This window comes from Acanthopagrus latus, chromosome 23 (genome assembly GCF_904848185.1).
Source record: "Acanthopagrus latus isolate v.2019 chromosome 23, fAcaLat1.1, whole genome shotgun sequence".
Taxonomy (NCBI): domain Eukaryota; kingdom Metazoa; phylum Chordata; class Actinopteri; order Spariformes; family Sparidae; genus Acanthopagrus; species Acanthopagrus latus.
The window spans coordinates 14,881,136-14,909,020 of record NC_051061.1 but is presented as its reverse complement, the minus strand read 5'-3'; the positions used below and the strand labels follow the sequence as shown (position 1 = coordinate 14,909,020).

Genomic DNA, 27,885 nt, shown 5'->3' with positions numbered 1-27,885 from the left:
TTTTTTTTTTTTATTGTCATTAACCTTGAGTTACAAGAAAGAAGATGCACATTGAAAAGTTGTAAAATGGAAAATCGGTACGTCACTCTGAACACCAAGGTTGGAAAAACTTACAGTAAATACTGTACAGAGATATTCTGTGTCTAAGATGAACTCTACCAAAACAACAGTCATATAAAAAGAGGCCTACACCTCCCTTGTTAAGAACAGGTTAAATACTTTTAACAGATTAGAAGAAAACATGACACTATATACCCCATATAGATGTTCATGAATGAGAAATTACCGAAAAAAAAAAAAAAAAAAACAAAAGCAGGAAATAAAGCAGCCTAAACTAATGTTTGTCTACAAATATAACATTCAAAATAAAAACAGAAATATATTACGGAAGCCCTCGATGGTCACGGGTCAAACTTCCATTTTCCTGCGATGACACATCAAATTTGTTTTCCTGCGAGACGATTTTCTGGAGATCTCATGAAAATGATTTTTCTGTCTTGTTATCGTAGAACAGCAAATGTTGTCCCCCCCCGAGATAAAGGAGAGAATTTATCATGAGAAAACAACTTCATAAGATTCGGAAGAGAAGACGGTAAACACGCTCTGTTGTCTGGGTTTTGGGAGTTTCAAAGAATATAAATGGGCGCTCTTTAATCTGACGTTTTCATCTTTAAATTAGTTGCTACGCTTGTTAAGACGCCATGTTTGCGTGCTGGCATGCCGCCGCTGATCTCTTAAACATTAAGCTTTTAGGAAGAAGAAGGAGAATCCTGTTGTTTTCTTAAATTGTGGATCAATTTATCACATTATCTATTCTTCTTTGTTATCCTGTGACAATGACATGAATAACTTGTAATCTTGAGAAACCATAATATTTGAGATCTTATCACGAGGCAAGGTAGGAAATGATATGTTCAACCACCGACCATTTAGGGCTTAACATCTGTTTCATATACAATACTAAGTACTGCAGTCATCATACGGTTGTACTCTCTGTTATGTTACCATCTAAAGTGCTATTCTCCTCCATTTAAACTTTATTATTATTTTTTTTTTAGACATGCAGAAAATAAGTATTTACATCACGTCTGTCAAAACCCCCAGTGTATAGCGATTACACACAGTATACTCAACCATCTGGCTTAAATAACATTTGCAAAACAAAAGAGAGAGAGGTTGCATTATTGGAAATAAAAAAAGAGAAATTCCCCAAATATTTGACACATGCACTGCCATGTTTGTGAAGTGACTCTATACTTTTATATTTATCTATTTTTTTGCATATAGCATGAATTCAAATCTACTCAAAGAGTCATTTCATGTGGCTATTCTGTATGTCACATTCCTTGGATACACGATAGCAACAGCCGTTTACCTTTAATGTAGAAGAAATAATATGTATTCCCAAATATCCACAGCTGAATTATGGAAATGCTTAGATTGAGTTTTTATGCTGGTGAGCTAAACCGGCTGCTTAGAGCCCGTCGAAGTACTGACATGAACAACCGAACCAGGGACAGGAGACACGTCACTGTACATCTGTCGCATGAACACTCATCCACACCAGATCAAGAAGAAGAACGACCAGAATTATGACCGTTGGTGTGAGGAATAAACGGCTGTACATGACATGCATGTGTTGCCTGCATGTGATTAAGCCCCTTCACAATAAAAATGACCACACGAGGCAATGCGAAGGTGTGACTCGGTGGTTAATAACTGAGGTGTGCAAGCGCGTGACTTTGTCTGTCTGCGAACCGTAACCCGGAGCTACGTTCACAGCTGCAGAGGGAGGTTGCTGGAGACAAAAGCGGGGCATACAAGATGGAGTAGGGCAGTGAAATGAGTGCAGGACGGCAGATGGAGGGCGGAGTGGACGGAGGGGGAAAAAAAAACCAAAAAAAAAAACCAAGAGGACGAAAAAGGTTTATACCTCGCTGGAGCTGACTCCTCATCTCTGATCGGGCTTGATTGTGAACACCGACTGTATGAACATGAGTGATCCACACGCACATAAATACACACAAACACGCACACATACGCACACATACATAGATCATCTGATGACCAGGGCAGGCTTTAAGACCTGCAGCAGCCTGTGCTCTTCATCTCCTTGCTGACGTACTCCTGCAGCTTAAACTTCTCGCTGGGATCCTTCATAGACCGGTGCTTCAGCTCCCTGAGACAGAGGCAGAGGATAAGGGGAGGTTAAAAACAGCGTATGCCTCCTTTAACACTAAAAATAAACAGTTTTAGGCCTAGTTTGGACATCATTTCTAAACCTAGGACAGAGTTTGTGCATCAGATGAAATAGCTCCAATTAGGCATAAGTTACAACTAAAATCAAGCCCTGAAACAGTGTAAAGTCCTCTGTAATGGCTGGTGAAATAACTTTAGAATTAACTACTCATTCATAGCCATTTGCCAGTATAGGCCTTAAGTGTTTATGTTACTGTGTAAATACAGTTTTATCACCCAGACGGTTTCATCACACGATGTCACTGTTGATATTGTCATAGTGATCAACTAATCATAATGTTTTGTCCTGGTGTATGAACTTTTTTTGTTCTTGTTTGGCAATTAATCTGAACTATTTTGCCCCCAAGGAAATGAAAGAACACATCTCAGAGAGTAGGTTCACTTTATCATTATGTTCTCCCATAGACTTCTATACAGGTGACACCACAGAGTCTGGGTGTCAGTCAGTCATTCTTTTTTAGGGCTCCTACAGCCCCACTGAATAGTCACTACTGCTGTTCTCTTATAACTGTACTTCTTGGGAAAAATGCTTTTTGGGCTGCAAGGGAATTATTCTCTGTAATACTGCAAACAGCCACTGGGAAAAAGAATTGGAAGCAAGGTTGAGCAACCTGGCTCCAAATCCACACAGAGACCTCCAGGTTCACATACACTGAGAAATGACTTCATAGTGAAGGAGACATATTGTATCCAACAGTTAAACTTATGAATTGTGAAATATTTGCATATTCATAGATTCATAATATTCCAACACAGAATGTCATTTTAAGAATCTTAATTGAGATAATTGACCTTTGTGTGAAAATATATCTGATCATTATTCCTTGCTGAGTATTCTTCATGTCTGCAGGGGAACAAGCTGACCTCACGTACGGAGGTTTTTTCCTTTTCTTCTCAACTATCTCCAAGGTCAAAAGTAAACCTTCACAGTGTATTCATGTTTCTTCATGACAGTAAAATACTTCATCTTCACAGCCGTTTGCCAATATTTAGTAGATTAAAATGGCATAACACTCACTTCGCCACAGCCGTGAAAGCCAGCTCCACGTTGAGACCTGACCTGGCGCTCGTCTCCATGAAGGGAACTCCGAACTCCTGCAAAGCAACGACAGGGATGGGAAAGATTCACTCTCGAAACACTTTTTCCAAACTCTTTCTAAAAACTGCACACGAGTTTGCAGCTGCAGAATTGTGAGGGTGTTTACTTCGGGTGGATCCAGCTCAGATGTGATAAATTTCCCAGCCTTTTCCTCTGCAGGGGAATTTGTCTCAGCCCGCGGTGATGATAACTGATGGGGTCTTTCCCCCTCCCGGGCCGGGCCTTAAGTTACTTAGTGGCACTTTATTGCTCCCACTTCTGGGGAGAATCACTTGGCTGTTGGGTTGTTTGCTTTTTGTTTTGTGTGTCACGCTGTGAGGCGACACTCGGGGAGACTGATAAAAAGAAATGTTTGCTCCTGGTTTCAGTGCTTAGTGGTTGAATTTATGGCTGTGGCAGGAATCTATGGAATAAAAACTCATTATTAAATGTTTATTATCTACAGGAGACCGATACATCTGAGGTGTCTGGCATTTTCTGTGTCTTATCTTTTTCCCTTACAGAGCAGAAAAGTACTCTGAGATAATGAGCAAAAAGTGAAAATGAGAACCGATCCGTATGTAATCCCCCTTCTCTGTAATATTCATAATCTTCTGATCTGTCATTGAAATTCAATCAGCTATACAAATACATGTGGAGAATTTCATTAAAAGAGATGTGGCTGCCTTCACTGGTCACCAGGCCTCGACTTCACAAGAGTCAAACAATAAGTTGTAAACGTTCCGGTTACGTGAGATGCTGCTTGCGGTGACACTGAAACTGTGTCCACATCCTTGTTGTTTACCTTTGCCAGCCTCTCGCCATCTTCTCTCTTCACCACCCTCTCATGAGTGGCATCAGCCTGGCAAGACAAAAAACAAGGTCACACATCATGCAGCAGCAGCAGCAGCAGCAGCAGCAGCAGCAGCAGCAGCAGCAGCGCTAAAAACCACAACAACCACCCGCCTACCCAGCCAGCCAGCCAGCCAGCCAGCCAGCGAAGATCTGCTTGCTGTTTGTCCACAGTTTACACACAAGCCTTTCCTGGTGTTCAGGTCTGATGGCAGCTAATGAGTCAAGATTGGCTCTCAGGGTGCTAATTAAGGGCTGATATATGGAGCGTGGGGGACAGAGCTCCGAGGCGGAGACATCTGTTCTGTGTTCAGAGGGAGCGATGTGAATGACAGAGACGGAAAATGAGTAACACTGATATCTGTCGATTAGCAGCTTGAGATATTGTCAGATGTGTGCTTAAAATAAACAGGACTAATTGTGCTTTCGGTATTATCATCAGGCTAACAGTCACAGATGACTGACTGATTGGGTTGCTTGAAAAACGCCACGTTGATTTGTTCTGTTAGACCAGTGGCTGCACGCAACATTAAGATCCTGGTTCTATAGCCTCCGTACTGTCTGCCTGTGCCAACGGTTCAAATTGGTCCACTTTGGTCCACTTTGGTCTAGGCCAACAGGAGACTCCGGAGACTTACTGCTCCCACTCGGATCATCGCAAAAGGCTAGATAAAAGATTTCCCACAATGCCTTGCCTTGTTTCCGAGCAGCATCAGCACCACATCCTGTTGGGCGTACTCGTGGATCTCCGTCAGCCATGCCTGGTAACAGTACAGGGCAGGGAGACAAGAGAGAGGACGCAGAGTAACCATCAGACGAGGAATAAGACATCATGAGTGTAAAAAAAAACAAAAAAAACAAAAAAACATCCTGAGAAAGAGAGATGAGGAGGAAGAGGAAATATGTAGCATGCATAGAAAGTGCTTCAGGAGAAAAGAAAACCTTGTTTGGGGACTTGACAAGGACAGACCTGAGCATTAAATCTAACAACATGAATAAAGAGGAGGCAGAGTGTGAGAGCGACTGGAAGATGAATATGGGTTAAAAAAAAACTGATGCAAGGACAAAGAGACAAAAGGATGAAAAGCAAGAAATAGATGTAAAAAACATTCATCGTCTGTTTAATCACCACCGTCTGCTCACAGTGCTGTACACAGGGGGAAGATGAAGCTTCACCTGCTGCACCTCTGACTGTTAGGGACTCTGACACCACCTGAGCCATCCATCCACTCACTGTCAATGAGCTTTTAATCAGCTCGGACACCTGCGAACCCCCTGCTGCTGAAATAATGTCCCTCATCTCAGCACAAAGCTTAATTGTACCCACAGTGAATTACTCCACATTGGATTTCTGACTGGCCGGTGATCAATGCGCCTTTTTTTCTTTAGTATTCCTTCTACGCAGCCGGTTCTCCTCCTTCTAACCCTGTAATTAATTCTGGTGATGACTCTGTGTTTGTGTAGGGGTTTCAGCAGGGTCATCTCCAGCCAGAGGTTGCATTAAATAACAGGAGGCGAGACGGACGATGTGTTGATGCCGCTGCCTGTGAATTTCAGAGTCTGTGTGTATGGATAATGAAGTCTATGTGTCAGTTCTTCTCATAGACAGTGTATGGAGGTATGTGTTGTTATGAAAACTCCTGTGTGTAGCATGGGTCAAAATGATCCAAATGATACAAATGTACTACTCCAAATGGACATTTTAAGAGGACCAAGACAAACTATCTCAGCCACTGTTTGATGGATTTCCATGAGACTTTGCACCGATACTCATGGTCTCCGAGAATGAATTTTGAGAATCAAGTAAAGGCCAACTTACAGACCTAATGAGTCATCCAAAAAAAAATAGAAAAGAAATAAATTCATGCATAAAATAAGCAGATGTACTGATAATGACAATAATTGTTAGTTGCCACCCTGTGTATTTTCTCCTGTTGTGCCTTTTGCTGTCCACAGCATGAAGCGATCTACAACTAATTCCACACCATCTTTAAAAACCCGTCCCTGTCAGTCTGCAGCGATGGTCTTCCCACATTTCCACTCTGGAGCCTTGAGCCGGTCGTCTCCAGTCAGTTCCACGGAATGATGCATGGCCCTCTGCAGGCTGACGTGATTAGCATTGCATGACCATTCTCAAACACGCAGGTTCTTATAAATAAAACATCTGCCTTTTTTGCTCAGCTACCACACCATCATACTGCCAGCTCATGCAATAAGTCACTCACTCTCACCAAGGTTCATTGCACTCGATTTTATTATATCCCGGCTTTTCTATTTGGATTCATTTTCTGGAGTTACGGCCAAACATATCTCCACCATCGTCGGTTACCATCTCAATAAAATATGCGTTCCGTTATCAGGAGATAAAGAAACACAACAAATCTGCAGATGGAAGAAGGGAATTTGACGGTTTCGATCTGGAACTCATTCATTCTGGCCTCAAACTGGGGTGAAATAAGCTGGACTTACTCAGGGTTTGATTCTGATGTGTACAACAGTATATGCATCAGATTTTGTAGCATATTTAGATCTATTATGTCTTCCTGTGTGAGCATTTCACCTTTTGGCCCATACGGTTCACCACTTGTGTATTTTAAGATATTCTCTTTATTGTTTTAGCTCAAAAATAAAAGCTGAATTACATTTGCGATTTCATGCGCTTCGGATTTAATGAGGTCAGAGAGGTTCAGTGATTTGGAAAAACCCCCGACGGTGGCTCAGAGGCTCTTTAATAAGGCAGCGAGCTCCACCTGCGGGGAAGTGGAGTGCCGATTGACAGGAACATATTAAATACGTTTAGAGAAAGGTCCAGCTGAGCCCTCTGCTATTCTGAGATAAGTGGAGGAAGACTGAGTCGGGTTAAGTAGAATTTGCATCACCGGTGCTCTTCAACATATTGCTGAAGGGGGCTAAATGCTACAGAGGAACGTTTTGTATGTGGATAATTACCTGCTTCACGCATAATTCAGCTCTCAAGGATTTCCCATCATTCACATGTCGCCTTGCTGAAGTCCACCGCTCGTCATCTATAAATTCTGCTGTAAAAATAGTCCGTGTTTGCATGAGGTGGGCTCCGTCATACTACTAACATGTTTTCTTTGTAACAGACGGATCGTCAGTTCAACTTTGCAAACTTTCATCCTCCAACAAGTCTGAGCAAAACCTCTGCCGGATAAAATCTGACAGCTTTCCTCTGAGGTGATTCTGCATGTATTATCGTTAATGAACCGTAGCTTGTAATTAGATCATTCAGATGTTTGTCACAGATACAATCAATGATTCCAGATGATGCCACTTGTCACTTTTGACCAAAGCCTCCTATTATCTTTTTCATTACAGGAGCAGAATGACATGAGCAACCACTCAACCCGGATTGGCGCAGTGAATGGGATACTTGCATTATCACTTGAGAGAAGATACATGTGTGCATTTATACTTCTAGACTAAAGAGTTGGCGCATTCTTGGTGACAGATATTTTTTCAAAGTTTACTTTTATGAAAGACTGCTGAAGCCAGAGGAAACACTCAGAATCACTTGGACTCCACTCTGATTTTAGGATTAAAAAGTGGAGTTATCCTCACTCCCATTTATCAGCCCAACTGCAGCAGGTGACCTCCACTGTAAGCTGTAATTTTGATGCTGACTGGAAGTGGAAGGGTAAATGTGCTATACTTCAAAGAGTAGAGAGAGAGAATAAATGGGAGCGAGAGCTGGAGTCTCTGGTGAGTGCTGAGTGAAGTTATTGACCCCAATGCAACACACAGATACACACAACCTTGCTAGTTTACAGCTTAAATACTGTAAAGTAACGTTATCTGGTTTTGGGGGCAAACAGACATTGTTTTTGAGTTTTGCTCATGTTGCACTAAATCTTATTTCCAGGGGACCCAGCAACAGGCTACCAAATTAAAATCACTGTTGCCTTGAGTATACTTCTTTGTCTTTGAACATTGTTTGAAATATTTAAGATAATGCAAGTATACAACTTAACAAAACATATAACAATGGTCTGGTCTATTTTACTGCATAACTCTTATCTTTAGATTAGTATTACTAATAACAACAGCTTCATGCTGTGAGAAAATACAATAAAAATATAATTCGGTTTATTCATCTTTTTATTTAGAACAGGGCTTTGAGCTCCTATAAACCAAGCCCCAAATAAGTCTAATGTCCTCAGTGGCTGCGGCTGAAAGGACTGGGCTGGGTTCATCTTTTATTCAAGACTAATACCTCCAGCCAAATGCTCAGAGAGCAAAATGTCAATGACAATGTGCACCGCGGCAGGGGCGGTAATACATTTCTGTGTGCCTTGCCCTGGCGATGGCGAGTCCCCAAGTAGTATCGCAAATCGAATGCAGCTGGAGGTTTGTTGTGCTCGCAAGTGACAAAAAAACCTTTAACAAACCCGATCGAATTCAGCTGCTCGATTGCTACTTTTTGTGCACGGCCTGATATAACTTTTGCCAGCAGTGCTGGGATGAATTAAAATGTCAGTCTCCAAAGTTTCTACAAAATTTCCAAGTATACCATCCAGTCAATATCAACAACATCAAAAGTTATTAGCTGCCATTTGCTCCGATATATTACATTCCATGAAACCAGAATGCCAAACTTACTGCTGTCTGCTCGACTGCAAGAGAAGATAACAATGGAAGGGACACGGGAAGGTAACACAGAGACGGTGCCAAAAAGACAAAAAATGGTGAGACAGACGGTGACGGTGAAAGACAAGACAAAGACCAAAGGATCTGTATCAGAGAGGAAGAAAGATAAAAGCCAGGCAGACAGCTGCTGGCAGCTGCGTCGTGACATTGGCGAGACGAGTTGTCACTGGCAGAGGTATGTGAGGGTACTTCTGATGTTGTATCTGTTCTCCCTTTGTTGGCACCGACATGAGAAAGCACAGCGGTCTCCTACTCGAGGGTGCGAGGCGAACCAGGTCAGCCTGTGATGTAGGAATGCATTTCTTTATTCTGTTTTTTTTTAAAATGACAGTGATGTTTAAAAGTGGTTGGAAGAAACAAAATAAAAACATGAACTTTTTTTCCCCTGTAAAATCTGACAGCTCCTGATTTTTTTTTTTTTTTTTTTTTTTCCAGTTTTCCAGTTGTTACAAATTAGAAAATGTTACCTTGTCAATCATTACCAGTGATAAAGAGCAAGTATGTCCAATACTACTGGCAAGCCACCTGTCGACATGTACTATTAGTACTAGCTAGCTAACATTACTTGGGTCTACAGAAGAAGAATGCAAGTTAAGTGGGACGACGTGATAAAAACAAACATGTTTGAGATATTGGATCTCCTGTGTTTTTGGTCCAAATCATTGTCCATTAATTATTTTAACACAAGCATGTTGACAGTATGTGTCTTTCTTACAAAAGCTTTTGAACCAAGTTACACACAATTTTTTTTTTTTAAATGAAGAAAAAAGGAAAACTGATAAAAATGCTTTGTGGTGAAATTAAGAGTGTTTGCCTACTGCTGATCTGGAAGATGTGATAGACAGAAGTCCGTCCGACCACCCGCAAAGAAGAGAATGCCTGTCCTTTTCAAAAGGGTTTCTAGCGAGGCCTATCCTGCCCTCACCCATGTCGTTCAGGTCGGGTCATGTTAATATTTCCGTCCAAACAAAAAATATCTCCAATGTGACCAGAAAATTTCACTGACTTCCCACATGTTCTGAAAAGTGACGCACAGGAGTTTCTTTGCATCCTATTAGAGCTCAGCTCAGACTCTGCTGAGTACAATAATGAACGTGACTTTAAGTCCTCAAGGAGCCCCTGAGTGTCTCTTCCATGTGACCCGGCTTTTCCGTCTGTTGCACTTGTGTCTAAGCAGATTTGCTGTGGGTGACAATGCTATTCTTGCCGAGCTTTGATCAGGAGCATTACACCATCAGACAGAGTGGAGAAGTCTGCTCCCAACAACGGGAGTCAGACTCGCGTACCGGAGGAGCGCGGGGAGAAAGTAGGCCTTCTCCCCTGAGAGGAGGTTTAAGCTCCACGAGGCAGCTGAGCTAAACGGAGTGACACTGTGTCACTGTTTGAAACTCAGAAAGCCTGTCACAACCCGGAGTGGTTTCATACGGAAAAAAAAAAAAAAAAATCTCTAACCTATATTTAATTTAGAAGAACCAGGGATTACAATCATGCATAAGAATTTGAAAATCTGCTTGTTGACTTTTTTCAGTATTCAATTCAGCGTTATAAAAAAAAAAAAAGAAAAGAAGAAGAACGCTGACAACAACAGCCTTGTAAGCTGATTTCTGTGGCCTGACAGGGGAAGAGAAAGGCTTCTGTGTTCATAAAAGAGCAGCTGATGCGTCGATCTGCCAGCGAACGCGGCTGTGAAGCACATCTGCATGACTGATGTGCTTTGAAAAGTTGCAGTAGAGAGCTGTAGAGCGAGCACAAGTTTGAGGTTGACGCTCACAGACGGACGATCCTCACTTCTGTCGACGGCCCGCCGCCAATTAATGACTCTGCCGCGCGAGCTAAACAGAAGCGCTGACCCCTAAACCTGTACATCGCTTTCAACCAGCGGCGAGTTTACACCTCTTTTGCACGGCGTTAAATAAACCAGATAAAAGGCGTACATATGGAAAGCAACGCGTTTGACCGAAAGTGTCTCCCCACATTAAACCAACCCCCGTGGCTGGACAGACTATTTAATATCACCAAAGCAACACTGTGAAAGAGACGTCAAGTGAATAAAATGATTGCTCTGCTCGGAGGAGAGCTGCTCCTCGACTGTCTGAGCCCGTCCTTTACAGATTTGAAAAGTGACTCAGCTCGGCCCTCTGAGCAAACGGCACAAAGAGAGAGAAAGGAACACAAGAGCATGTTGGCGAAGGGAGAAAAAATTTGAGGCATTTGTCTCATCTTTGGAGGACAAACCAAAACCAAAAGAATATACTGAAACTGTGCCTGGGTTTCTAAGTTGCTTCGAAACAGGTAAGCATTTGTCCTTCCTCCAGTTCAGGCTTTAGTAAAGCCGCTAAAGCTGAAAGCTTTACCAGCCTTACATTAAACAGTAAATGTGAGATATCTCCTCATTTTATCCTCCACACTACAACATATTAAATCGTTTTGTTTCTTCTTCAGTGATGTTGCTGTAAAAAGGACACAGACTCATTTTTTTACTTGTAGTCTCTATACAGTACTATAGAAGAAGATGTTTTGTTTCTCTACAGTCTGTCATTTCTAGTGTTGCTTAGTCATACACTGATGTTGGCGTCTTTAAAGCAACATTATGCAACTTTCTTACCTTAAAAACAACAGCTTCAAAATACCAAATTGCACAGTTTCTACATAATGTTGCTTTAAACACTTTAGAAATACATTTGTTCTTATGTAGTTTGTAAGAGTACACTTTAGAAAATGTTAACAGCTGGTCTTGCATTGATGCATAAACCGCCCAATGAAGGCAGGATATTTAAGATTTAACACACTTATACAAAAACTGTATAAATACAAATAGTAAAACTTCACTGGGAAATTAATGATAATAAATTACACCCATTTTTTTCTGAATGTGGTTCCGGAGAATATCAAAGTTCCAAGACAAAATCTGACAGAATGGCAGGATTCAGAGAAGGAAACTGAGCGGGTCAGCCATGTTTACTCAAAATAAACATGTGCTGTCTAGCAGTGGAGCATCATGTTGCCACTTCTAATAATCGCCAAGGTGTCAGATATGAATCATACTGATGTTGAACTGCCTGTGGGAAGAATAACCATTCTTGATTAAAAGTTGCATCTAGTCCTACTGTTGTCTGTGTGTTTGTGTGTGTGTGTCTCTGTCCAAGTTCAGTAGCATCACAGTTACAGCGCATGCAATCTGTCTGAGTTTCCGGGGCTGCCAGCAGCGTAAAGACTTGAAAAGCTGCGCTGGTTGAAACAGAAACACTGTCAAAATCTAATGTTTCTAGATAATTTATCAGTTATAGGACCATGTCTTGGTTCATACCTGACAAGTAGATTAATATTAAGTAGATTGAGTGTGTGATGTTTTTGATTCAGCAACTTTTTAACTTCACATCTTCAGACCACGTGTCCAAACAACATGCATGACGGTGAGAGAGTTCATGAGTGGCAAGTGGTCAAGAGTGCAGTCACTTCACACACCCTGCCAGCCCATGCCGGGTCGCCAGCCTTGCAAATGGTTTCTACCTCTTAGAATCATGAATATAAAAGATGAAATCAATAATTTAAGTTTTTCAATAAGCTGCGAAGGAACTGAGTGGAGTGGGCAGAATGTCAAGTGCCGGCAAAGATGAGATTAAGTGTGCGGAGGCCGAAATGTCTCACAGCTGAGGGGACGGAGAACAGGAGTCGTTAACCTGCTAATGTGCCTCTCTGCTACATTTTCATTATAATAAACTGATCCGCACACTGTCTCGTCTAACCTCGCAGCAGGAAGGCAGATGCAGAAGTCCTCCTTGTTAGTGGCATGCCAGTATTTTTGAGATTGTGTGCACACGCACCGTCCTCATTATTATGATATCCTCTGTGACACCGGTGCCAACTGTTTCCATCGACGTGTGCTGTGTGTCAGAGGGGGGGGACGTGGGGCTCGGTGCCATCCTGTCAGTCAAAATGATTTCTTGTCAGCCCTCATGTCAGTCCTTGTCAACACACACATGCCGTCTTTAAAATCTGCCTTTTTTGATCTCAAAGAGCCTCTATTCTTGGAAGAAACAGTGCTTGATATGAATCTCTGTTCATATCAAGTGCGTTCACTGTCACAGAAGTCAGATATTCCACGTTTTAAATCTAAGCTGAGAGGCCCAGATAAAACACAGAAGGAGAAAAAAAACAACAAGTGCGGAAAAGTTCAGAAAACACCTGAAGCCATGTGTAGAGTCTGCTGACTATGATGCGGTCGCTCTGTGTGGGACGAGGCTGACCTCTGCTGAGCTACCTCAACTTTGATGCGCTGTTTCTTCTTCGACTGCCACGAAAATCCCCCCCAAAAAACATCTCAGATCCAGTGCTAATGCCTCGACATGCTGCGGGCTTACTAACACGGCAGACAACAAGCTGTGCGAACACATACTGTAGGCAGTGGGCACCGAATGTTCATGGCACCCTCGCGGTGATGTGCTTAATTGTTCTGGCTCTGCTGAAACCATCAGCAGGTACCCACTCACATAGATGTGAAGCAATTAATTTCACTGTACTGCACATTCTCTGGCTGTTTTTACATTACGGACTGAAAATCTCCATCTCAATTTGTCTTTAGTGTATGTTACAATAAAGCTAAGAACTACAGTACCTCAATATCGTACGTCTGTTTTCAGTGCCACATCACAGAACCACATTGTCCTGGTGAATGTAAATCCACCAGACTCTGTTTGAGGGAAGTATTTGGCTCGACTGCTAGTCACCAACTGTGCCTGACTGCCGTTCGGTGGTGGGGAGGTATGGTCCTAAATATTGATTATAGCTGCTTGTGCGCGACATGGTTTTGTTCCGTTCTGCTGGTGGCTTAATTTCCCAGCTGGAGCATTTTAAAGCTGAGTGTTGTGCCTGTCAGATTTGTTGACTTGCTCATTCTTTGTGATTATTTGGATTTTTTTTTTGTACCTCTCAGGTGGATGAGTTGCCTACGAAGAGAAATGGTTTCTTTTGTGGTTGTTTTTAGTTGTTTTCATTGTTATTTCTAACTGTGTTGTGCCCTGGATCCCAAGTCTGCACAGGGTGTTTTATTTTGAAAAAAAGACTGAATGCTCTGTGCCGTTCCTATGTCTGACAGTATACAGATGTGTTCAGTTGAAACTGGCAGTGAGTCTACATCCATACTAGCTGCTCAGCAAGGCTGTGGCGCATGCAACATCAGAATCATAACATGCCGACACGACAACGGTAACATGTTTATCCTAAGAGAGTATGTTCTCCATTTTCACCATCTTTGTTTAGTGTCTTTGCTGGTTGAAATGCCTGTCATGAGGGTGGTTGAAGTGTTTGGAGAGAATTTAAAATTTTACAGAACAGATCCTGACCCTGTCTTCAGGCTTTATCCCAGAACACGCTTACAGTTTTAATGTTCGTCTGGCCCAAGCTGAGATAACCGCTAACATCGTCATCACTATATTTGAGGCAAGAGTTAATTCATGATGGCCTCTGCTGCTACAGTAAAAAAAAAACAGTGATTTCGCCCATTGTTTTGCCACTTTCCAGGACTTCTGCACCATCCCAGTGAGCATCATGTATATCTTCTGATTGCTTGACAAAATGACATTTAAAAAACAAAACAAAAACACAAGAGCAAGTTCCTGCTCTGCGAACACTGCTATAACATTACTCTGGATTACAGAAAGACCTTGCTGTGTTAATAGTTGTGTGCAATTTGCTAAAATCCAATCTGTTTGTGTCATTAGACAAAATGAGTATAATTAGTGTTCAAATTTTCCCTTCATGTAGAAGCCACCTACACTACACCGGGGTCCGCTCACCCTTCTGCTCATATGTATTATTAAAGCCCATTTCACAGTCTTTCTATTCCGAACTAAAAGCCATAAGGTCCTGCTGTCTGCATGATAAAAGGGTAACAGGACTGTGGAAAAAAAAAAAAAAAAAGTCAGAGTAACCACAACAAAAAAATAATGATGGCCTTGCATTTGTCAGTGCCAGTTAGAGATATAACACTCTGAAAAGGACAATACAGACAGAGTGAGAGGGGTTTTGGACATGCTCTGCTGGATTCCGTGTCAGTGTTTCTGTAGCGGATTAACAGTATTTGTCTTTGGCCGATTGCTTAACTTAGGACAAAGAGCGAAAACACACCTCAGTGCACAAACGATGAGGAGAGAAGGTGCAGTAATATCTGTTAAGTTCACAGAGTTTGGTTTTAGAGAGATCGTGTATTTTCAAAACTGTAGTGTCAAGAGTTTCTGAGGGGAGAAAGGAAACAGAAACACAAACAGACACTGTAGATAATGACTGGATGACTCATTCTGAGCAAACACAGTGCAAGACTCCTGAATCCCAGATTTGATAAAACTGTATCTTATTAGGAAGTTTTTTTGGGAGAATGTGCCAGTGACTTCATGTATAAGTAAAGATGAAACCCCCTAAGGTTATAGGAAACTTTAAAAAAAAACTAGCACTCCTGCGTTTAAGATTGCAACTGTTTTTCTTCCTGAAGCAGTAGAGACTCTTTCTCTCTTCTGTTTTCTTGTTCGTGAAACAGACGCCCCAGAAAAACATTTTTTTGTTGTTGTTGTTTTGTTAGTCTCAAAAGAACTTTCTTTTTAATGGATTATCCAAAACTCTGAACCCAAGGCTATCCCGAAAAGAACATTTGAATCTGGCCTCTCAAATGGATTTCAGGTGTCTCGCCTTGAATATTTCTTCTTTTCATACACCGCTAACACCGTCAGTTCATTACAATGTCTGAGGTTAATGGGTAATGGAAGTGCAAACAAAACAGTTAATACGTGCCTGTCCTTTCTCAGAGACTCTGACATAAAGAAGACGTACACTTTGAGCAAGAAAAGGCTTGAAAGGGGGCGTTTGAGCTCTTCAGTTTATGACAAATTTGTCTCTGATTTTTCTAAATAGTTCATGGCGCTTTTCTGAAAGCAACATTCGGCAAATCACATTATCACTCTGAGAGTGTCTGAATGGCTTGACATTTGTCTGGCCCCCCCACAGGTAAAGAGCTGCCGTCTGCAGAATTGCAACAAAACAAATTCAGAACATAAAAAGGCAGTGTTTTTTGGGGTCAGCAGGAGGAAAAGAGGGGTTATCTAACAAAGATCAGCAAGATGATGAAGAGATGGAGGTCCATTCCACAGACTCTTCGTCAGGGTTGCCGCAGTGTCAATTATTTCATCACCAACTAATGAGCTTGTGAAAACACGGGTCATACCCACTGCACTGGCTTTCTACAAGAAAAGACACTCGCTATCTAGAGCACTGTTTTCTTTTACTTTTCCTTTGAATAGGCTCGACACATGAAATACACTGTGTTAGGTTGACTGTAGCAAAACAACATTCATCTTGTGCATTTTTTGAAGGTGGATCAGTTTTGAATATGTTGTGGCAGTACTGGCAGTAAGATGCTCACAGCCCAACCGCACCTACATGACAATATATGTGTAAATATATTGATAACAAAAACATGAATATCTAGGGGGGAATGCCCAATAAATAACAAATGCCTCGTACAAGGCCCAAGGGACTAAAATGTCAAACTGAAGATGTATGTTTGGATTTTAAGAGGTCCCCCCCCCCCCAAAAAAAAACACAGTTTGCTTACTAGAAAGATGTGGGAAGCAACGAAAACACAGTAAGGCCTAAGCAGACCAGAGCCTCTGGATGGCAATCTAAGGAGAATGAGGTTCTCAATGGGTCAGGGAAGGATTCAGAATGAGGGAGAGCCACCTGGGTGCCATCCCCCACCTCTTTTAAGCCTTCACAAAAAGGGCGTGGTCACACTGTGATTGGCTGGGAGGGGAAGGCCCCAAGCTGCGTCCACTCCTCAATCAGGAGTCAGTCTCTCCACCCTGCACACAGGTGATCTGAATTCCCTGCAATCAGTCTTGAGGGATTTGGAAAAATCAGCCCAAGCAAAGAAACGATAGTAAGTCTCAAACAAAAAAATGGGATTGCTTCGATATCAGGGAGAAATTTTGGAGGAGCGGTGGCGCAGAAAGTGTCTGTTGGAGGAGGAGCTGCACACCTCCAACTTCTCAGTGAGGTTACCAACCACTTTTTTCCCTCATTAACATGATGAGAAATACCACCAAATAAGTGCTTTTGTTTTCCGTTCCATTCAATTTCCCAGACGGCGTTAGAAAAATAACCAAAACATCTTTGTAGATGGATTCTGGTCAGAGGTGCTGATCTAAGATTGCCAAAGATCCTTCATGAATTCACATGAGAAGATTCTTTACTCTGGTGAGGTTTGAGATAACAAACTTCACAGCAAACTGAATTTCTATCGTTTTTTTGTTTATTGTTGAATCGCTGAAGGGTGGAAGTGTTTTTGGTTGAACTCTGGAGTCTTCATTTTTGGTGAATGTTATGACAGCTGTCAGGGCATACAGGTCTAAAACTAACAATAGCATGGCTGTCTGTGCTGAAATGTTTTCAATCGAAAGGCAAATCGAATCGTGGACTGGTAAGACAACTGCGGCAAGCCTGCTTTCCTCAACAAAAGGGAGCAGCAGTCAAACACCTCTGACAAGAATCCATCTACTAAGATGTTTCGGTTATTTTTCTAACGCCGCCTGGGAAATTGAACGGCTCCGCTAACAACAAAACCAAGAGATCTTATGGGACGTCTTCATTCATCTTGCTGTGTTTTGAGAGCGCGCACATGAGCATCCCATCTGTTTTGTCACTTCTTAGCCAGACACCAAAGTAAATGGAAATGTCCACAGGAGGCAGCTGAACACTTGTGGAGCGTTCTCCCTCTGCAGGGCTCCATGCTCCGCTGGCTGCATCACATACAGTCAAAGGACAGGCAATAATCTAGTGAAGCAGTGGAGCTGACATACTAATAATGCTCCGCGGAGGCCAAATTACAGGCGATGTGTGAGCGGAGAGGTAATGACAGGGGATTACTGCATGTCATGCCCTCACTGATGGGGCAGAATAATCCAGGAAGTTTATTCACAAACTTTGAAAATGGTCTCCACTGATTTTCAGTGAGTGGTATTTAAATTCACATCACTGCATTATTTACTGACAGTTTCTCTCATCACCATCTGCTGCGGCGGTGCCATGACATTTAGCGAACAGCTCTGTGGTAGGCAGGTGGCCATTTCATTTGAAGCCACCCCGAGCCCCGGGGACAGACAGCGAGATGAATGAAGGCACACAGAAGAAGGTTTCATCTCTCTTATTGCTTTTATTGCACTTCTACAACGCAGACACGTGAGCACGATGATCAAGCATTCAGGCTATGCAAACGCAAACGCAAACGCAAACGCAAACGCAAACGCAAACGCAAACGCGGATACAAATAATTGCAACCAGTATTCAAATCTGGACTGTCCAACAAGAAACCTTTGATTACATGTGTGGATCTGCACCGTCGATATGAAACAGAGTTTGTGTCTTATGAGACTGCCTCACTTGGATCGGTGCCTCAACGCTGATCAATTCTAATGTTATGAGAAAGCTGCCAGGGTTTTTTTTTTTCCCGTTTGAAAAGCGCAGGTTCACACAGCAGAACTGTCTCGCCCGAGGACACAGCAGCAGATCACAAAGTCTTACAAACAGCAAAATTTGTTGTGTTTCACTGCCTTTTAAAAATGACTCACCGACCGTTTTCTGACCCGACGTTCCTGTCGACAAGAACAATTTGTCAGTGCCTTCCTAAATCACTAAAATAATCCTTTGACTATTTTCTGTACTGCAAGCACTGTGGTTAAAGCTGTTAATACTTTTACAACCAATAAATTGTTAACACATGTGGAAACTTTTCCTTGGAAAAAAGGAATGATCACCATTTCACTATATGCTCTTTGCAGATCTACGAAGCAATGTAGCATCTTTCAGCGTATTGTTTTGGTTTTACGTAATCTTACTGTTTTTATTTACCCTCACTGTGCTCATCAGCGTCATTCCAACCATAGCAGGCAGCTGTTTTCAATGAATCCGCTGGTAAACCTGCTGCATACTGCTCAGCACAGGCTGGTGAACATAGTGAGGCGCAAGGCATTTCCCTCAGGAGTTGGAGGAGATAAACTTTACAAGCAGATAATATTCAGTTATGTATCAACAGCTTGTTTCACTGCTCCATGTGGCCAAAACATCAATTCATTGCAGGAATAAGGTGTGATTAGCGCTGGTTCAGTGACTGCTCACAGGGCTCTGCAGTCATAATTCACACGGCTAAAAGAAAGTCCTCACCATGCAAGTACCGGTCTGCTTTCTTGACAGCAGAACAAACGATCGATGCTGCCGACTTCCTGATGAGGACAGTCTGCTGCCAACTTCCCCGGCTAAGTCCAGAATCCTAAAACTGAAAGTCAGTTTCTCTAATCACCACAGCAGTCTGCTGCCTTTTTCTAAATGGTGCGTTTCAGGAGCTGCAGGTTAATTGACAGACGGAGAGCACGGAATCGTTCCGCTTTGACAATCTTTTTGATTCCCTCTGACGGCAAATGATCCCAGCTTTGAATGATAGCACCATAGGAGCCGGGCTGCTTTTTAACACAGTAACCCAGACGGATGATTTGCAGCACAGGCCTAAATGGACTCTTATAGTCTCCCTGAAGCGGTGCTCATGACAAGAAGACATTCATCACGTTACTAAACGGGTTGTGTACTTCTGCTACAATGGCTTACACCAACCAAGTATCTGCCACTGTTTATTGGATAAACAGAAGACTGATTCATGGAGCCATCTGAAACCGACTACATGAAACACCTGAGTGACTCTCCCAGTCGCGATGTGCTGCCTGCCTCCGTCTCCCACAGTATCTGGGCAGACAGCGATGCCGTGCACTGCAGAGAGGAGCTGGTCTGAGGGCGGAAGCGGAGAGGATGATTTGCCCCCTCTCATTTCTCCCTGTCCTTCGGTGTGGCATTCATCACCATTAGCGTTCATTAACACGAGTTAGCGCTCGTTAGGCAGCGGTGTGCCAGCAGGCATCTGTGGCTCGCCAGCAGCATATCTCCTCGCCGTAATAGACAGTGACTGAATGCGAGCACAGTGGAGGGATATGGAGATGATAGAGAGGAACGGGAGAAGGCTGAGCAGGGCAGGGAAGGACCTGTCAGCGTAAGTCTCCCAAGATTAACTGAAATTTATGTTTGAGAGCATGGCGGAGAAGTTTTATCCACCAGCTAAATGGCTAGCCAGTGCTTCAATTTTTACCGGTTTTCAATTTCCAAAAAGGATGTCATTGGGTGCAATCAGAGAGACCTACAACTGATCAGAGCAACGAAATGTGTGATGGAGCGCTGAGATAGTTAAGCTGATGGCTGAATATACGCTGCTCAACGTGCTAATGGATGCAAGCTTGTTATCTCCCACTTAATTGTAGTTTAGGGAAGCTAAGAAGCTGTAACTACCAATCAGCCCAGTGCTATTGCTTGTGGTGGTGGTGTTGTAATGTCAAATCAACACTACAACTATTAACGAGCTTGCTTCAGTCTACGGTAATCGCGGATATATTCGGCTGAAAGTCACTTATTAAACAGAAACGCAGATAACATGCCTCATAAAAGTCTGAACAAACTTGAAGTTAGGCCAAGAGGATAAAATATAAGAGAAGATTCAGCTACTAGATTGTGTTTTCTAGCCTAAAATGGGTGGTTAGTTTGCTTACTGCTAGCCTACTTCCTTACTACTCATGCTCACAACCCATTGGCTCATACATCGTGTCATCGTCTAATCAAACCATAAAGCCCAAATAATCAAACGAGGAGGGAAATGGTGGAAAAGACAGATAACACTGGGTTAGTTGTGATTTGTGATTCCACCTGTAGAAAATTAATCACAGCTACTGCTTTGATAATCAGTTAAGTGATACATTGAGACTATACTAATGGGCTTATAAACTCATAGGTTTAGTGGTCAGACCACAGCAGTGTGGAGGACATCTCTCTGAGCAGACAGAGCCTGGAGCTGTGTGTATTGGACCATGAAGAGATAAGACAAAGGATGAAGGTCTTCTGTTGCAGCAGCTCACCAGCGCTGGAGACTTCCTTTCAGATGGCTGACAGTTACTCGTCCTCCCTGATGTTACATTTTGCCAAACATTTCAGAGCTCTCCCTGTCCACCCCCCTTCTCTCCTTGAGCTGCTGCTCACATCTGGAGTGAAAGAAGCACATTTTTCTGCTTTAATGGTCTCCTGGGGCAGACGGGCACATCATCTGACAAACACCCTCTCTCTCCTCTAACAGCCCTTTAGCTGAAGGATACATTTCTGTCTGATGGCCGGTGTCAATTAAAGCAGCTGGAAGTTGCCTCCCCCTCCTTTTTGAATGGTGCATTTTACTGCACCGAAAGGAACCAGCAGGTGTGATGACTTAGTGACACCAGCTGGCACGACTTCAGTCCTTCTCACAGCAGCGGCGCCGTCGAAGAGGGTAATGGACAAGATGGATGTTTCTGAAAAGCTGCAATTTTGAGGCACTGACTTTTTTCATGTTTTGCAATATATTCATAAGATGCTAGTTCGGTTAGTGGTGGGAGTTTTTCCCGGTTCTCATACAGTAGGCCTGTAAAATACATTATTTTCATTACTGAGCCAGTAATGAATTATTAGTAGTATTGATTGGAGGACTGTAGTCTCAGTTTGACTTTGCCTCTGTATCCTTTCAAATCCTCTCTCCCCATGGTGCAGATATTTATTATGATTTCTTCTTACTTCAAGGTATTCTCTTCTTTGTTGTTGTTGTTGTTGTTTTTTTTTTTTTACCCCCCCACACATTCACATCTTTTTATGGATACAGGAAATCAATAACAATCGATAGGACCACAAGCCAGGAGCTGCAAAATCCTCCATCCAAGTGAAGACCCTACAGTAATACTTGTACTTGACTACACTGAGGAGATCTGAAGCAAAATGTTCATTTTTTGCGACGTTTTACTATAAACGTGAACTAGCTCATCATACTCTGTGTGAAACTACCTTGTAGCAACCTCCTAGTGTGCAAGCTTGGACTATTACTATATGATAAATATCTTCCTTGTGCCAGGCTGACTGTCTGCTCTCCTATATTGAATTTTCAATTTCTTTTAATTAGCTGAATCAATAAAGAGAATATGTCTGGGTGCACAAGAGACTGAGATTTAATATTTAAACTGCTCTTCTCAGGACAGACTGCATGAAACAACATTTCATTTTTTTTCAAATCAAGCCATATGCTGGTGAAGCTGCGTCTCTATCTGGTCATGGAGGAAATCAGATCCTCCGTACTAATGAATGGTTTCCTTTGCATGAGTGCTCAGGTGGTTCTTATCAGTTTCACCCTTCATCATCTAATCTGTTTTCAGTGTTCCTGTTGCCGGAGTGCGCACAGCCACAACATTTAACAGTCTGTGCCACCAGGTGCCACAGTGTTCCCACTGTGAACCCAACCAGGTCTGACTGGGACCTTTTTGTGTTGAGTTTGCATGTTGTCAGATTAAAGGTTGGCAATGTGTCTCTGCAAACCACTGATATGTTTCCATTTCCTTAATTTGCATGTTTACGCTTCTTTTGGTTACATCTTAAACTCTGGCTTGGCAGCCATCTTGCCCCTCTGTAATCCAACTGCTATACCTTCCACCTCCTGACATGAAAGTTTCCTCCAACACACACGTTATTTGATCATGATATGACAAAAATCTTCATACGATGTGCCTAACATGTCCAAACGATAAATAAAAGCTTCAGTTTAATAAACCTGGAGGTAAGAAGCTCTGGATAACAGAGGAGTAAAGAATAAACAGCTATAGAAAGGGCAGATACAACACTTTGGTCTCCACAGGATTTCAAACACAGCATTAATACTAAAGCTGAATATTGAGAAATTCATTGCGTTTGATGATGCTGGCTCTATGAAGCAGAGCAGCCATGCCAAGTCACATGCAACATCACATATTTGTCTCCTCACAGTGGAAAGAGAAAGAGAGGGATGGAAAAAAAGAGACTGGAGGTCTGCCAGATGAACGGACAGTTGAGTTGTCCCCCTGGTCCAGGCTTTGAGGAAAAGATGGCAGTGCTCTCCCTCACTAAATCATAATCCATCTACACCAATCCTCCCGTCCCCGTTTGTTCTGCTGTCTTTTTCTTTGATCCCCACATCTGATCACTCTCTCCGCTGGCTCAAACATCTGTCACGCGGACTGATTCTGATAATAACAAATGTGTTAGTGATGTTGCCAAAACATGACGCAGACAATGAAGCTCGGCATTTTGTCGCTACAAAGGCGTATCACCCGACGTATCAGATGCTTTTTGTGATAACACTTGTGGCCACGATCTATCCACAGCCTCTGGATCTATAAAAACAATCTGCCCAAGTTAATTAAAATGAATACTTTCAAATTAGCAAGTCAGGCGTGACATTTGGTGCACATGTTAATGAAGGAAAACAAGTGTGTGCTGATGTTCAAGTGTGAAAAGGGAATGCAAGAATCAAACACAGGAGCAAACAAAGCGTAACCTACCTGTATGTTGTCGAAGGACGTCTTGTTGGTGACATCATACAGCAGAAGCAAAGCTGGGAGAAAAGGAGAAAACGTTTTTAAAGTGTATCGCTTCCAAATTCATAACTAGAAGTCTCTCAGCGAGACTGATTTAATCTTTCACCTTGACGTCTCAACATCCCTTTAAATTGAATTATGAAAGAGTTCATTTTCATTCTGAACATAAAACTGATAGATTGGAATTCGCTCTGTTGGCCAGACAAAAAGTCCTGCATCACATTTGGCAGGACGCAGACGGACCGGAGTTAAGACTTCAGGTGGAGCGCGACTTGGTTGAAGTGACCCTGAGGAAAACGCTGACAACACCAGCTGTCTTCAGGGATCTCTGTGCCAGCTGCAGTTATTTTTTTTTTAACAATTCATTGTTTTGGTTTTATAGCCAAATTAAGGTATATGCATAGTCTATTAACAACAAACTACTCTCTAGAACTAGTGAGGAAGTCTTGAGCTTCAGTTAAGCTGGTCAGGAACAAGGAACTTTGCTGATTTAATGTTACAGCTCACTGATAACAATGTGTTTCATGGCTGTCCGCAAGAAGAAATTAGTTTCCTGACAGCATCAGCAATTTCACTCTTTATTTAGATGCTAAACCCAGAAACACAGGAAGCACTGCACAAGAGAGCTGCTGCATGAGACTACATCAGATATTATGTGTTTCCCCCTCAGTATGTTTATTATTAATCTTAATTCAAAATGACATAGGGTCTATTTTCTTTAGGCTGAACTTCCCCTGTGTGTAGCTTCCATGTGCTTCCCCACATGGATGAGAGGCTGCATGGTAGTGTTTGCTAGCTCAGCTAGCTTGGTTAGCTAGCCTCATCTCATCAAGGAGTAGACCACCATTACTTTTTGCACGGTGACGTGGTTTGGTGGGTGTAGTCCAGTAGAAAAATGGTTCCAACACGAAATGGCTCACAACAAGGTCTGCGGATTATCCTGCATAACCTGGTCGTTTTTTTTTTTTTTTCTGGAAAGAGACATTGCTATTGAGTTTTCAATTTGTTATCTCAGCGCTTTGAGCACCACAAACTCACACCAAAACAATTCAAATAGATAAATGGCACAACAGGTAAGACGGAAAATGTGTCCTGATCCAGGGTCTTGTGTTTTTTTTGTTTCATTTTTGATATTATGCTGTCTTGTGTGCTTTTTAGTTCTCCTGTGAGTTTTTCCTCTCTCAGTGTTTTTCCGTGCGTTACCTCACCTGTATAGACTTGTTCTCTACTTTGTCAGCTCGTTCTGTGATGTACCCTGTGATCCCGTCAGCCTCTGTCCGTCTCGCCGTGATGTTCTCTCTAGTGTCTCCCTCATTGGTTTGTTTGGATTTTGATTCCTTACTTTTCATTTGATTTGAACTTGCCTTTTCTGTTGCACCTTGTTCTGCTTTATTGCTACTTAGTTTATGGTCCTTGACTCATTTTTTGTTTTTTCAAGTTCTTGTTTTTTGTAAATTTCAGCTTTTGTTTCCTCTCTCCTGCCTCTCGTGTGTCTGCATTTGGGTCCTCCTCCCCTAGGTTTTCCCCTCAGTGTAATAAAATATGCATTTCTGATTTTGGGGTGAACAGTTTTCTTAAATTCTGCCTGAATCTCGTCAACATGAAGGATCCAAACTAAACTGCTGAGATGCCTCAGTCCACGTCCCTCGTTTCGTCTCCGCAGCAGCTCGCACAGGGAGTTCAGGTATTTGTGAAGAGCGCAGCTCAGAAAGGTGGCATCCCGGCAGAGATGAGCCAGATGCAGAGTGACAACTGTGTAATAAAGCAGAGCTCTGCTAGACTTGTCCTGGAGGTGTTTTCTCACTCTTTTGCTATCTGTTATCACTTGATAGGTTGACGTCAGGAGACAGGCATTCATAAACTGCTGCCACTGCTGCAAAAAGTCTGTGTGTGTGTGTATGTGAGAGAGAGAGGACTCGAATGACTTTCCACCAGCTCGATATATTTATTATTTTCGATAATATTTTCTATTAATAATGTTTCAGTATCAGCAAAGGTCAGAATCAATTCTTCCTTTGCAAGGAAAAAAAGAGCTAATCAAATCGGTCATTTGCTGTAAAAAAATACAGAACGTCTGTTCTCATTTGAGCACTGGAAACAGCGGGATCAATCAAGAAGTCTCATTATCTGCAAGCTTTCCCGGCAAATGGAACAGTGAATTTGAGGTTTAGAGGACAAAATGAGCAGACACTGCAAGCACAGAGTAGAGAACGGCTCGATGAGAAGAGCAGGAAGAGGAACGGGAAGGAAAAAGCAACAAGACAGCAAGAGGGGAGGAAGCTGAAAATGAGACACAATGAAGAGGGAAGACAAAGACGGGAGAACGGCGATGGGAATTGGAGGAACTTTTATGACGACAGTTTGTGTGTCTCTTCTCCGCCCACACACACACACACACATGAACACATTCAATCTCACATCTGTGATTTCAATTACGCCACTTGAAAAGTTTTAATTTTCTCCTTCCCTCGTGGATGCTGGATTGTATGAATCTTTTTTTACGATTTCATTTTTTAATTTGAGCTCCGCTGCTCACCACTAAATTATGCAGCACATTATGAAGCAGACAGTAATGACAGGGCCGGTACACAGTGAAATTAAGCCTTTTTTTTTTTTTTTTTTAGAGTTTCGGGAAATGACATGCAAACAATTGTTTTAGTAAATGAGCCTCAATTAAACAAAAATGTGGAATTTGTGACAAAGAACAGATCATTTATGTTGGTGTTGATTGCCCATTATACCATTTCCAATAATATAATCTTATGCGCGCTGTTGGAGCTCCATGGTGTTCAGTAGGTGGGAATGATTGTTCAGTTCATTTGGATTCTTTTTCAACAGTCAAGGGAACATGAAAATCAGATGTAAAATGGACTCCCCTGAAGTACACCTACGACAAAACAGTGAAATCGTGTAATTGCTGAATACATTTAGAAAAGATAATTTGGTACTTCAGGGTTATCTTCTAACTGAAGTTTATAGTTGATTTTGCATTCCAGCTACTTTTTCCAACCAGATTTGGTCAGATCCTCGAACATAAAAGGAAAAGTCCACCCAAAAATGAAAATTCAGTCTTCGTTATCTATTCAAGCCTACAATGAATGATTCCAAAAGACCTTATTTCAACAATCAACGCACAAGACGAGGTGCGTGCCAATGCTTTTAGCTCAGCAGCTACAGTGAAGATTTCAGCAAAAACAACATCCTACATAGCGCCATCTTTTTGTTTTTATTCCCTTTTTTCTTTTATTTTTACTTCACCTATCCTGGTGTTGTTGAATGGAGCATCTTGCTAATGAGTAGTTCCTACAGGAGAGGTGAAAACAAACAAAAACAAAGTGAAACGAAAAAAACTGAGCGAAAAAAAATCTGAATAGAGATTCTCGATATAGCACAGGTGCCTTTGTCCTTGAGCAAAGAGCCCTTCATCAGTCTGGGATGGTACAAATTAATGGTTGTGCAAAATTACTGTGTGCAGGGGGAGCTAACGTGGGAATAGAGAACATCCACATCATGTTGTTTTCTTTTTAACTCCGGAAACTGGATGCAGTTGAAATGTTTTATGCATACATTTATTTTTATCTAACAATCTCTTTTGAGCAAACCTGTAATTTACATTTTTTTGTAGGTTTCTTTTGAATCACTTTCCCCCCCTCTTTTAGCTACACAAATAAACAAAACCAAGATAAGACGCGCATTAAAAACATCCCCAAACTGAATAATCGCTGAATTTTCACACAGGGAAAAAAAAAAACAAGCTGAATAATATGTGATGGCTGTCTACACCCTGTCTCCCACACAGCAGATACAGTGCATATTCACCAACATCTAAAATAACCCTCATCACATGCATCTCTCTCTCTCTCTCTCTCTCTCTCTCTCTCTCTGTGTCCTCTTCTTGAGCCTCTCCTAACTCAGAGTCACTCCACCCTCCCACACTCATTCTCGCTATGAATGCACCAACACTTTAGCTTTGGATTTTTCACTGTATTCAGCTCTGCTCCAGCCCCTAAAAAGGTTATGGCAGAGACAATTAGTGCCATTCATTATGTCTCACCTTGGCTTTCGAGGAGTTGTGTGTGTGATTGCGTGTCAGATGTTGAAAGAGGGTTTAAGGTTATAAACTTACTGCAGGTAAATCCCTAAAATCTTTGAAAATTTTAAGTGAAAAGTAACTGATTTATTTCAGAATTGGTTGCCATCCTTTGTCGTGACCAGTGTTGTGTCTTGTTGCCGCCTGGTTTGTGTGCTAATTTCCCTTCAGCTCCTAAACTGCGGATACATAATGTATCTCATTTTCTCTGGTTCACAATTTCTGTGACTCCTGTAAATGTAGTTGTAAGAATATGTCTGAGTCAGAGACGGAGTGCGCCAAGTGCCAAATGTGGGTATATTTTTGGCGAGCGAATCTCGTAAGGCTGTTTGTACCTAATAAAAAAAAAAAAAAAACTATGCTGAGAGACTTGGCCATGTTTTGGTATCATTTACAGGCGAACTGCTTTTCTCTGTATCTATATTTCTCTCCTCTGCTGT

At 42.1% G+C, this 27,885-nt stretch overlaps 1 protein-coding gene across 1 annotated transcript in view; it reads right to left on the bottom strand.

Annotated features, from left to right (window-relative positions):
• LOC119013455 (ras-related protein Rab-26-like) overlaps nt 1-27,885 on the bottom strand; it is a 60,076-nt gene continuing 32,191 nt past the window's right edge. The window contains exons 5-9 of the mRNA XM_037087999.1: nt 23,320-23,372; nt 4,885-4,950; nt 4,143-4,199; nt 3,278-3,354; nt 1-2,179 (exon numbers count right to left, since the gene is read on the bottom strand). Of these exons, the coding sequence (XP_036943894.1) occupies nt 2,080-2,179; nt 3,278-3,354; nt 4,143-4,199; nt 4,885-4,950; nt 23,320-23,372 (353 nt within the window). The 3' untranslated portion in view covers nt 1-2,079. The remainder of the gene's footprint in view (nt 2,180-3,277; nt 3,355-4,142; nt 4,200-4,884; nt 4,951-23,319; nt 23,373-27,885) is intronic.